This window comes from Malus domestica, chromosome 02, assembly GCF_042453785.1.
Source record: "Malus domestica chromosome 02, GDT2T_hap1".
Taxonomy (NCBI): Eukaryota; Viridiplantae; Streptophyta; class Magnoliopsida; order Rosales; family Rosaceae; genus Malus; species Malus domestica.
In genome coordinates, this window is record NC_091662.1 from 8,857,328 (window position 1) to 8,870,984 (window position 13,657).

The window sequence follows — 13,657 nt, forward strand, 5'->3', positions numbered from 1 at the left end:
ATGAGCGTGCAAAAATCACTCCGCTTTTCAAACATCCCATATTCCTCCCATGAATTTATATTCCTCCTTGCTTTTTCCAATCATTCCCTCCAGGCTCCAGCCCAACCCGACATGCCACCTAAATTGTAATTACATTAAACTTCAAGAAAACATTGTGATTAAACCTCTTGAATGACAATTTTCTGCATAAAACACACCACTGTTTCACGGGGCATCCCCGTCTGCAGACTGCTTGTAATCTCTCTGCTCGACACTCGAATACCAAAACTATCACACCGTAAGTTCAAGCAGTACACAAACTATACTAAATGAAGCTATACAATATTTCTGTGTGTGTCCTATGACATATCTTCACCGCCCAAGATGGTTAGAACCAATCTCCTGGCTCACGCCACCGTTCCAGACACTTTTCTCTCGTCTTAGAGGAGGGTACTGGGGAGAGGCAAAGTTGCTGGTCTACACTAGCGATAGTTGGAGTTTTGGCCTGTTGGGCTGGGGTTCCACAATCTCCATATGAATAAACACTGTCTGCAGAACGCTGTATGAAATGCTACCGTCCATTTTTCTAATCTTCTGTTGTTGCTCATCCACATACCATTCTCCGCCTCCCTTCTCACCCCTTGGTGTCAAGTACACCGGCCCTTCTATGCCGTACCTGAAAAGGGTTGAAAAAGAAAGAGTTTAATAATATAAACCATCTCCATAACTTAACTCCTAGGTCCATTTCAGAATATTTGAGTCAAGCATCCGGAAGATAAAAGGTCAACCAATTTGCCATCAAGCACAAGAACAGGAGACAGCAAGTTCTATTGAAAACACCCTCAAAATACTTGCACGCATATGCCCAACACTCATAAAAATTAATTGAATTACTTATGAGGTTAGAAAACGTACTTGGGCACAAATACGAAAAATCCATTGGATCTTATTCTGACTATTCTTGCCTCTGTGTCCGTTGGCCTACATGAATGAAATGCATCAGTATCAAAGAGAGACACGGAGAGGGGAAGGAGAAGCAAGACAGAGGCAGACAGACAACAGATCATACCGTTTTTTGAAAAAAATGAGAGTATGGAGCTCCACTGAGGCCCGACTTGCCATCTGGGCATTCCTATGCCGATAATTTAAATCTGTAGCAGAAATAAGTGAAGCAACACTCTTAGAGCTCAATATGTACAAATCGAAAAAAAAGTTAATAATAAATTGCTTAGTGCATAGAAGATATGAATATAAATTATTTAGTCTTGGCTTAGAAGAGCAATAGGAAAGAAAAAATTTCTTTACAGCGAACTATACAGAATGAGCACATATGCAATCTTGAATTATAAACCGAGTAGCTGAACAATTTAGCTCCTTAAAAGCTTGAAAATTTGATATATGTTGATGTGCAAGTTAGCACTGAAATTAGTAAAAAAGAAACAGAAATATTTGGAAACACACCAACTTGTTATCAGCTTCTGGGGTAAGGAGCCAACATTCTTACTCTAATATTAGTTATAAAAAAGGTCGTACCCAGTGCACAAGGCTCCCGCTTTACGCAGGGTCTGGGAGAGGTGAATGTCGGCTAGCCACATGGATAATACTAAGATTTGATCATTTATCGAACTACATCAAATAGCGAAAGGGGTTTCATACTGTCAGCAATGCTTGTGAGTCGGGGTCCGTCTTGGAATACAGTTGGAAGCTTGTATATCCCCAGAGATGCAGCAAGCAACCTGTGTACTATGACATCTGCAGGGAAGGAAAGTGGTCGAGTCAAACAACAATAATTCGACAAGATCACCAAGAACTACATGGCTAAAACTGACACTAACCTGCATATCTCCTAATAGGAGAGGTGAAATGAGTGTATAGAAGCGCTGCAAGCCCATAATGAAGATATTCCGGAGGGCTGAGATCCCCACTACAGAAGTAAACAGCCTAAGATTGCAAATACAGGGTAAATCCAAAAGTTTAGAAAGTTGTCCTTCAAAGTAATTTCAACTTCATTCAACCATTCAAGTTAAATTACCTGGGTCATGCATCTCGTAGCCAGTATACGAATAAGCTTGTTGAAGTACGGATCATCACCCTTAAAAAGATTTAAATTTGCTTTTATTAAGAGAGAATAAAATAATTAAGCAAAAATTTACATAACTTGGGACCATCAGTCTCATTCTAATAACATATACGAACAAAGTTAACAAACACATACCACAGCAGAGTCAAGTGAATCAGCTAGTGCTTTTGATGATGAGACATCCAAGTTGAGACCAATAGCAGCAGCTGTACGCAACAGCGGTTCAAGCATCTCTCTGGTCGGAGTAGGGTGGCGCCTGCACACACAAAATAAATGACCAAAAAAGAGAGGCGACAGAGTGTCAAGGCAGCTATGCACCATCCTTCCACAGCCAGATACTTTAAGAAAAAAAAAAGATACAACAATACATAAGAGAACTACGTTTTACCACAAATTGATACATTTCAACTTAACCAACCCTAATAGATCGCTGTGCCACTTTATAGCCTTAATTTTAAGCAAAAGACAACCAGAACGTCATTCCAGGAAATCACATGAGACCAAGAAAATTGTTGAAGAAAAGTCCATCAACTTACCTCAATAGTGAACATAGAGGGAAATGTTTAAGAATCTTCTCAGCAACTGAAACATTAGCGGCAAGCATAAACTCCTCCACCATTTGGTTTGCTTCACGTATCTGGTACATACCTGCAGAAACAATTCATGCAGTGATTTTAGACAAGTTTTCTCTAAGATGGATACATGAATGCAAGATAGGGAATCAGTCATTTCTCTCCTCCTGAGTAAATATTTTAAGAAAAATGAAAATCTGAACAGATAACCAAAGAGCCATAAGAATTAAATAACTCTACAAGAAATAAGCAGATCATGTTTTAATGAAACCCACCCAGGTGCTGAGAACTTCCAACCCAAAATACCAAACATAAGAAGAATATGATACATGCTTCACCAACTATAAAATCAATATTATGCCTACATGAAGCAGCACAAAGCAATCAATTCCATGAAATAAGGTAATTATTATAGTGGATTAAGCAACGGTATAACTGATATTGTCAGTGCAAGTAGAATTAAAGTTCAAAATTTAGAGTCAGATTACCATCAATCAAAATTTAATATGTTGGACAAGAAAACTTGCCATTCAAACTACATACCGATATCAAGAGGATCATGAGTCTCAGTGTCAATTTCAAATTTGACTTCAGCAGATGCAAGAGTTAAGGCTCCTCTCTCAATACGCCTTGCCCTCATTATCTGTAGAAAACGCATAATGTTCAGAGGTCAGAGAAGTCAAGAAAGTATGATGGCACATTAAAACTATTTAACTAATGAATTTACAACCAACGAAGAAGAGCCCACATGTGCATACCTTTGCTAAAGAGTTCATGTTTCTTAAATCTGTAGTTAATGGATCCATCAACCGACTGCAGTAATATAAAAGTAATAAGAAAACTTTATTATAGAAATTCAAAGATAAAAGAAACTTCTATAGTGGACACAGGAAAGCGATCAACCCTGAAGGGACCAAGTTACAAAAATCCATGCTGGTGAAAAGATTAAACCATTGGTGCAAGTTTAAAATCCATCCTAGAGTTTTTTCTCTCTTCATTCACTAAGCGGTATAGCACTTGCACACTTCTCACCATCCAGGATTCAGAAGACGAGGCTCAAGCTCAACCCAACACATTACGAGTGAGCCATTCAGGCTATTTATTTGTCAGACCATTCCCAGCCCGATGGGCACATTCTGCAGAGACTCCATCCCATACAACTCACTTTGTTTTAATTGTTTAAATCGACTCACTTCTATCATATCCATCTTACAATTACAAATCTTACTTTTACATATCATGGACGTGTCATATCATCGCAAAATATGATGCCTAGAGAAGTATAGAAAAATATCGGCATTTTTATACATCATAACCGCATGTATATGCAATATTTAGATCGAAACGTAACAGGTGGACGCATATCTAAGTGAAGGACACAATGTTCATGTAGCAAGAACATACCGGGTACAAATCTCTTATTACTGTAACTAGTAAAGCTTACTAAGGTTTAAAAAGTTGTTACAATTATAACGACGAGAGTATCCTGTGAACACAAACAGTTAAGTGAATGAATTTATTTTTAAGGAAGGTAACTAAGCTGAAGTACAAAATGTACCTATCATCCATCCTCGCTTGAGCTTCAATGTAAGATAATGCTGCACACGATTTAATAACACTTTTGGTGTATCTTGCAGAAATAATCTCAGCTTCAGCTGTCATTTCCTGAAATTCAGGTAAACACTTATATACCAATTCAAAAAGGAAAGAACATACTCTGACATAGGTTAGTCCTATCCTATGTATCAGTCGAATATAAAATGGTATTATCTAAAAACTATAATAGATGCATGTGTGGTGTGTGTGCAAGGATGCAGATAGAAGAAAAAATGTCTCATATGACTAGTTAGTGAGAGATCATATACCCAAATGACAGAAAAGGCTAGCCTTTCCACATCAGCTCGAAGAGAACATATATCTGCATAAGAAGAATTATATCTTTAAATCACAGAAAATTCAATCACATTATATAGGAGGGGAGTGCTAGCAACCTTCTCACTCACCTTCTCATTTCAACCTTCTCACTTCTACTCATGCCATTTGTATTCAACTAGCACGCAAAACTAAAAATTTAATTACTTTTTGGTTGACAAACTAAAATTTTAATTATATTAACAAAGGAAGAAAATTAGTGGGAGTTTAATATAGTTAAAATTTTAGTTTTCGAGTGCTAGTGGAGTACACGTGGCCTGAGGAGAAGTGAGAAGGTTGCTAGCATTTCTCTATATAGGATACAACACTCATTACAGAAATATTAAAAATTAAAAAGTGACCTTCTGTCAGAGGTTTTGGAAGCATGTCAATGCGCCGTTCAACAAGGTAGACCGATGTGCCTCTTTGTGAAGCCTCATCATCAAGAGGAGTTCCCGAGTGTACAAAATTTGTTACATCAGCAATATCTAGTTAAAGTCATTAAAGATACAGCTTGTACTTGTAGTGTACTCATGTTATACTTTTAAAAAAAAAAATCGCTTGGAACCCTTGTAGAGGTGACAGAATAAGGCATGTATAACACAAATACAATGAAGTATCCTCCTAAAGACAAACATTTGGAAATGATAAAATAATTAATGCACCAAACAGAAGTAGGAAGGATAGAAAGCAGCAGACAAGTCTGAACTAATGCTAATTAGCAATATATTCTGAAAAAATAAAAAACTCAACTTTTTATCATCTGAACTGTCAGAAAACATCTCTTCTTTCAGATTGTGTTATCCCGACAACACACAGATAAATGAACACGCTTTATTCACAATGTACAGATCAACCATACATTTCAGTTACACATGCAACATCAATTATTGATAAATGTCATGAGGTTAAGGATACGGACTCCAACTTCGTAATTTCCATTTGGAAGAGCTGTACAGTGCAATGCATCATCTATATCCTTGCATCCTGCAGAAACAAGAATTAAAGTAGGATATCTTAATATTTAACTAAATAAAAAAATTATACCACAGAAAACAGCAAAACTAATAAGAAAGCAGAAAGAGGGAGAACAACAAATATAGAAAGAATTAATATACGTGTCATATACCAGGAGGATCAACACTAAAGACACGCAATTGTCGCAAATCCTGTCTAATAGGATTTGCCAAATCTTCAGAAGACACAAACCATGGTAGCGGCGGCAGGCATGCTAGAACTTGAGAAGAAAATGGTCTTGTATTTATATCATTCTCAATCAAGACCACCTGCAACATCCAAAAAAACAAATTAGTGTCACTGCCATGAGCCATCTAAAGTTCAATTGATTGGATGTTCAAATAGCATACAATAACTTTAGGTTTTTTTTTTGGGGGGGAAGAAAAATAGAAAAACTATGCACTGTAGGAAACTAAAAGATGGATGTTCAACCAAATAAATGCAAACAATTGAACCCCTTCCAACCTACCTCAGTTTCAGTATCTTTATCACCTATTACTCCTATGGTTCGTACATAATGGCCAGAAGGATATCGAGACAAAGGGTCCCATGAATCAACTGCCACGGTAATTCTCTTGTCCAGCAGATTCTCAAGCTGTCGAGTTTGAATTCGAATCTTCGGAATCCTACGATCTTTTGAGACAAATAAAGCATGGGCAATACCACCACCACCTGCAGGCTTAGCCATGGGCTCCAAAGATCCACAATAACTGCATGAATATCAATTTCTATCAGATAACAGAACCAATAACCAGAAAATATCTTCACAAAAACCATCATCTGCCAGTGGAAATTGAAGTGTATGAGAATCTACAAACATCCTGGTAAGAGTGGGATGTTAATAGAGCACAACAATCACTAGCATATTCACAGATATGCTAAAAGATCACACATTTTTGTTACCTACTTAAATGAAGAAACATATTTCAGCCAAATAATAACAAAATCAGAGACCACTTCTGTCAGCGAGACAAAAATGATTCATGAAACCAATGAAGTCGACTTACGAATGCCAATTCCGCTTTATAATACCAATGACACGGCCAGATGGTCGATTTGGGACAGATTCTGTTACTCCGGCAGAACCATGTGGAGCTGTAGTCCTAGGAGCATCATCAGCACTGCCTGGAACCAGATGGACATCTTCTTCTTGCTCATCCTCTGCAAGTTAGTACAAAATATACCAATTAAGAGAATTAAATGAGAAGAAAAGAATGCCTGAGTGTGTGTGTGTATATATATATATAGAGAGAGAGAGAGAGAGAGAGAGGGAGAGATAGAGAGAGAGAGAGAGAGAGATATGTTTTCAGCCTTCTACCCGAAAAAATGTAACTACAAACTAATTTATAACTAAGACCTAAAATCTACCTTAAAACATGAACTCAAACTTATAGTTTCCAACCAAGACCGACCTTCATCAAATTACATTTATATGCTTATGTATCGTTCATATTCATTACCGTACCTTCATCTGCTAGTGCTATAGATTTTTCCTCATGCCATTGATCTTGAGGCAGAAGCTCAACTGCCACTATATCACCATCAAAAGCCCTATTCATGTTTGTACGTCCATAGATTATAATTTCATCACCAATGCTCTCACTTCCAACATATGCTTCAAATGGGTTGTAACGATTAACTCGAAGTTTTCCTTGATGGTATATGCCACAATGCAAACCGGAAGTAATTTCAGACATGGGCTTATGCTGAAAAATTAAAGAGAAAAAGAAACTGGTAAGAACCAATTTGGTTCATAAAACCGATAACAACATCAAAACGCATGAATGCAGAGTCAGTCGCAATACCTCTGAGTAGACGACTTTCCTTTTCGATGGTCTCAAATCTTCAACGTCCTCCATCTTTACATCTTCTGATGCAGGCTGCACGAGCAGGTCAAGCAAATCTGGCCGACTCAATGACCTCACATACGATTCAACTGAGGACAAGAAAATAGTTTCCAAGTGGGTAATTCCGTTAAATTTCTGTCAAAATGATGTAAAACTGAAAACAATCAATTATGTGGATGTTAAACTTGTAGGGCAGGTCTGAAACATAAGAAATGCTGTTAAAAAAAAAGACTTGGATAGCAAACATATACAGACCTGTCTCTGCAGAAATTCCCTCTTCAATAGCCTTCCTCTTATTCTCCTTATCATTGGTTATAAGTAAAACCTTAGCTGAGCCAGCAAGATGACTTTGATACCACTGAGCAGCCACCCGAATTGCTGAACAACAATTTCTTAAGTGAGAAAAGAGTAGGAAATTAACAGATACATACCACACAACAAACCAAAATCCATAACCATCAAGTGGACACTAGTATTGGACAGCGTTGGCAAGTAACATAGACACAAAAAAAGAACAAGTACTAAACACCAAGCATATCACGAAGAATTAAATTGCATAATCACAACAACCGCAAACCTCTATCATTTCGATCATTTTTACTTTCTCCGCTCATGTCCGTAACATATGTATCCCTGAACATGGCAGCAATCAACAAAAATCAAAATAAGCGCCTAAAATCGACAATATCAAAAGCAACCTATCTATAATGAGCACATTCCCACATTTTAACATAAATAAGTAGAATTTTCATAACCTACTTGTGATGTTCATTCGAAAAGACGAAAAAATTCCTCAGAGAATTGCTGCACAGAGCTCTAACTCTATTGTAAACAGACAAGTTCCTGTTTTTAACCTCTTCCAGCACAATCGAAAGAACAACCACATCCTCGATCGCCGGATTCTCAATCAAATCAATCTGTAAACACCACCAACACAGCTCGAATCATTCGTTCATTCATTCGCAATTCGAAAACAAATTTTATAAAATTATAAAAAATAAAAAAAATAAAAAGGAACTTGACACGAACTGTAACCTGACGAAGGACGACATTGGTATCAAAGATGAGAATGGTGGAAGCGGTAGGGCTCAATCGAGCTCCGGACGTATCGCAAACTTTGCATACCGGAGCTCCGCAGTATATGTCGTGCCGGAGATAGTGCTCTCTGACGACCTGAAAATCGAAGCACAACGAAATCGAAAACCCCATTTAGCTTAAACCCTGAATTGGAAAAACAGCAGCGCAAAGAGGAAAAGTTGGGGTCTTTTGGTTTTGGGACCTTGGTGATTTTGCCGCCTCTGGTTCTCTTGACGAATGACTTGTTCTGCAACATGTCTCGGCCTCCCTGAGACGTGCGACGGTGTTGTTTTTATTAGGAGGAAGGAGGCGGTGGAGTGAACTGGAAGGCGGACACAGACTGTAAAGTTTGGTTTGGGAGCGCGGGGACTGCCGCGTGGGGAGATATACGAGCGGCGGCTTCAAGCGGTTTATTTTACAGTCTCCGGTTCGACCGTTACTGTGTAGGGCTACGAACAAGTTCACTCTTTACTTTTTTTTCAAGCAAACTGATGTATGTTTTAAAACTTTAATAAAGTAGCTAAAGTGATTGATGTTGTAAAGGTGAATGGATGGCTGGCCAATAACCCATTCATTTTCTTTTACTATGCTGCTTGTGACTTGCTTCTATATAAGCAAGCCTTATGAAACACAACAAAGATAGATGAATGTGAAGGGTTCACGGGAAAGAAAGAGAGGAAGGAAGGAAGAGGAAGAGAGAGAAGGAAGAGGAAGAGAGAAAATAGAAGAAGATAAGAGGAGATAATAGAGAGAGTTATCTTTGTACTCCTATTATTATAAATTATAATGAAAGCACCACTGCTGCCCCGAGGACGTACTCCAGTCACACTGACTGTAGAGGAACCTCGTAAAATTTGTGTCTTGTTTCATTTATTCCACTGCACCCACAGTCGATTTTACAACACGTTATCAGCACGAGAAGCTCTCATGTCAGTGGAAAGCACAACGCCACAAATCCTGTTCACCTCCTTCAGCTGGAATCTCACAGAAGCAAAAGAGTAAAAGACTAAAAATTTGCAAGAGAATTTGACAGCCATGTAAATAGCCTCGGAACTCCAACTTGCGGACCTCGGATTGAAATACTTTCTTCTTGAAAGTTGTTCGTCTGCTCAGTATCTACAACATATCAAAATTTCAGAAAATGTTAACGGTGCGATCGTGGCAGATGTCTGAAATACCAAACCAGTTTCCAATTTCCGCAGAAAACTGGGCAGCCACCTTATGAGTACCAAAACTCCATTTCGGTAGCTCAAATCGATATTGTTTCTTCACGAAAGTTGTTTGGTATCCTCTTATCCATATCATACTAAATTTTGAACTAAATCTAACGGTTTGATCTTCTCATAAGTTGCAGACACTCTTGACTCCAAAACTTATGGGAACCGTTTCGACTTTTTCGAAACTCACCGGAGGAGGAACCCCAATTGGAACTTATTGTTACTATTATTTACTGAGTAACCAAAATGACTTCGAACTGTGAAATAATAATAAAAATAAAAGGGATGAAACAAAAGAAGTGGTAGACCAAGAAAATGAAAAAGCAAAACATGAGGACTTAATCATTGCATTTTCTGTTTTGGCATATTTATGTGCATGGTGTTGGTTTAAAGCCCATGTCACAAGTTCTATTTATTTAAAGCAATTTATTTATAGTGGGTAGAATTATTACCCTTTGCTTTAAAGCTTTGATATTTATGTGAATGGTGCTGAATCAAAGCCCTTGTCACAAGCTTTATTTACTTTAAAGCAATTTATTTACCATGGACGGTTTTACCGCCTATTGCTTTAAGTTTTGATGGTGCTGAATTAAAGCCCTTGTCACAAATTTTATTTACTTAAATGCAATTTATTCATTATGGCTGGAATTACCGTCTATTGCTTTAATTTATTTATTGTACTTATCTTTTGTTACTATGAGTATATACAGGACCTGAAGTTCCTTGATCAGATCAGAACCTGCAGTTTTTTGATCCTCATCATATAAAATGATTGGACCCGAAGTTCCATCATACAAAAGGATCTAGCATGAAGTCCCTTGATCCTGAAGATCAGGACATGAAGTTCCTAGATGAGTACCATAAGTTTGAAGTGCCGCAGTGCTTTAACTTAATTGTAATAAAAGCCATAAGAGTCTCAGTTTACAGACTATTAAATAAGGACCAGAAGTTCCTTATGTCCATACTCAAAATGGTTTAGCAGAAGCCTTTATTAAGCGAATGAAATCAATTACCAACGCTCTGCTCATGAAAATGAAATTGCCAATTTTCTACATGGGAACATGTAAACTTTACATGATGCATTATTAATTCGGTTGAGACATGTTACCAACCATCAATACTTCTCAGTACAACTCGTGTTTGGAAACCAGCCAAGCATTATACTTTCATGAGTTTTTGGTTGTGTTGTCTATGTGCCTGCAAGATTGCCACAACGTACTGAAATGAGGTATCATCGTAGATTAGGCATTGATGTTGAGCACCATCTATCATTCAATATTTGGAACCCTTGACTGGGGATATGTCTACCGCATGATTTGCGGACTATGATTTTGATAAGACAGTTTTCCCGTCATTAGGGGGAGAAAATAACATTGTTCCAAAAGAACGATGAGAAAATATCATTCCAGAAGAATGATAAGAAAAGACCGTTCCAGAAGAACGAAGAGAATTTGTCTTATTTTGATTCACGAAGCAATCAACATGAAAATGAAGTAAGAATAATTGAATGATGCAACGATATATCAATAAAATGCCAGATGCATTTAATGATGCAAGAAAGTGATGAAAACACATAGATTTGCTGCAAATGTGCCTACAAGAATTAGCGAGGCAGTAAATGATTTCTCTGTTACACGCCTGAAGCGTGGCAGACTTTTAGACTCAAAAGGTTTAGTTATTTGAAAGAAGAAGAATATGGCACTACTAAACTATTGCATTCCCGAAGCATAACTGTTGCATGCCAGAAGCATGACAGTTGTCACATGGATATACGTCCCAGATATGACAATCCGCGGACATGGGAATGTTGATGTCTCATGCATATAGCATGATAGACGTATAGGTTCCAATGACTCAACTCCCAAAAGTGGAGGTTAAAATCTAAGCTCCATAACACTCAAAATGAGGTTATGATTCGAATTCTCTAAATTACGACTATCCTGGAAGAGATAGTGCCATGCCCTTGAAGAGGCAATGGATATCCAAAAGAAATGAAAAGCTTTTATGCATGCGCATGCACATGAGAATATGGGATCACGGATTGATGATAACCAATGGTAATTTTGGTTTTTACAAGTAGCTACTAAATTCATCAATGAGCTGTATTAATATTGAGTCACGCTCTTTTGTTCGTCGACAAAAAGGAAAATTATTGGCCAAAAAAATGGAGAAAGGCAATTCCATTACAATTTTGTAAGAACGTGGAAAAATTGACCTATATATTTGAATGTAATACAAATAGCCAAAGGATGTTGAACCAATGAGATTATATATGGGCATTTGTAATACAGTGTAATACACTTACATGATATGACACAAGGTTGTAAACGAGTTCATATAAATGGAGAATTATATATGAAGGGTTGTGAGTCACCCACATCATATCTCCATAAGTAAATCCCTCAAATATACATGGGAGCAAATTGCTCTGTATAAATTCCAAAGGAAAATGTGTCATGAAGTGTAGAAAATCTCTGAAGGATTCAAATTGCTTGAAGTAAGCCCCCGAAGGGTAAAGCATAAATTATGAACTCAATATCAATGGATGATATAAATTGCCTTAGTGAGTACTATCATTATGATATTGTTGCAACATACTAAAATCTCTTGCAAGAGTCAATGACATTAAATTATAACTCTTGAAGAGTTGATGATATTAAATTGGGACTCTTGAAGAGTCTAGAAAAATTATAAAGTGTTGAAGGAATTATTGTCTCGAGCTGCAGATCGAACAATCTACCAACACGAATCTTATCCATGATATTTATGATATTAAAAGAACCATATGGATTGAAGATTATGAGTTGAATACTCATATGATGAAGACACTAAGAATAATCATTTATCTTCGTGAGGGTAAAGATAAATTAATATTTGGTCCAGAAGTACCACATCTTAGTGAAGTATATGCTTTATTGTATTTGGCACAATACATTGAATGAAATAAAGCTTATTTATTAATATCTCCAAGAAATTACAGATATATACATACACATGAGTTAAAACAAACAAACAAGATGGAGCCTTCACAAAGGTTACTCATGTGCAGCCTCAGTACTCGAAAGTACCCCAGAAGGGGGAGGCACTGGAGATTGATCATGTGGCACCCCAGTACTTAGCAAAACACCAGAAGGGGAAGGCATCAGTTGCTTTCGGAATCTAGCAACGAACCTTTGGTGATCACTTTGAATCCAACTTTCGGATTCTTGCAGTTGGTCGAGCTTTCTTTTCATGCTCGTAGAGTAACTATTTGCAAGCACGTGTAACACCCTATTCTCGTGCTTGAGCCCTCTGATCTCTTGTTTAAGACTTGCCACCTCCGCCATCAATGATTTAATTTGGCGAGTTTGAGCAAGTAGGCGTTGGCCCATATTGGACACAGAGCCAGCACACTGAACACTGAGAGCCAAGGAGTCTTGAACGGCCGACTCTTCAGACCGTTCTGAAAGGATCTTGTTATCCCTTGGAGTGAGAAGATTCCTAGCTACCACAGTAGCAGTTATGTTATTCTTCATCACAGAGTCCCCAACCGTAAGAGGACCATTAGAAGATGAGAAGGACGGGCGCCATATATTATCCTGACCATGCTCATCTGTATCACTCCTAAGACTCAAATCTAAGCAAATGTTAGATGGGCAAGTCATTTTTCAGAAATGATGAAGGAAAAACAGAGGTCAAATAAAATTTCAGAAGTGCAAGATAGAGGAAATTTCTACAGGCAGCAACTTTCTGAGCATACTCTTGAACACAATTGATGTCTCTATAAAAGAAGAGGCAGCAGAGCCACTTGTTCAAAGATCGAAGAGGCACCGCTCTCCGAATTTCAAAAGCCAGATTTTCCTGAATAAAGTTCGTTGGCATTTTTCAGACGTAATCCCAACTTTTTCAGATGTCGCGTGCAATTTTGTCAAAGATCTCTGACAAAGTTGAAAACGCGTAAATCTTACTGTTCTATTT

At 37.7% G+C, this 13,657-nt stretch overlaps 1 protein-coding gene across 1 annotated transcript; it reads right to left on the minus strand.

Moving 5' to 3' along the window:
• Positions 1-112: 112 nt before the first annotated feature.
• On the minus strand, positions 113-8,970 carry LOC103418247 (exosome complex exonuclease RRP44 homolog A). The gene is made up of 24 exons (XM_008356382.4): positions 8,686-8,970; positions 8,442-8,579; positions 8,166-8,323; positions 7,984-8,039; positions 7,662-7,784; positions 7,365-7,495; positions 7,025-7,265; positions 6,567-6,720; positions 6,029-6,269; positions 5,672-5,828; positions 5,461-5,529; positions 4,905-5,030; positions 4,497-4,549; positions 4,190-4,296; positions 3,390-3,444; positions 3,175-3,274; positions 2,596-2,707; positions 2,195-2,315; positions 2,012-2,071; positions 1,815-1,920; positions 1,636-1,731; positions 1,049-1,130; positions 895-960; positions 113-655 (listed from the first exon to the last, which is right to left on the minus strand). The coding sequence occupies exons 1-24, from the start codon at positions 8,737-8,739 to the stop codon at positions 457-459; spliced, it is 2,805 nt and encodes a 934-aa protein (XP_008354604.2). The 5' UTR covers positions 8,740-8,970; the 3' UTR covers positions 113-456.
• Between the last annotated feature and the right edge of the window lie 4,687 nt (positions 8,971-13,657).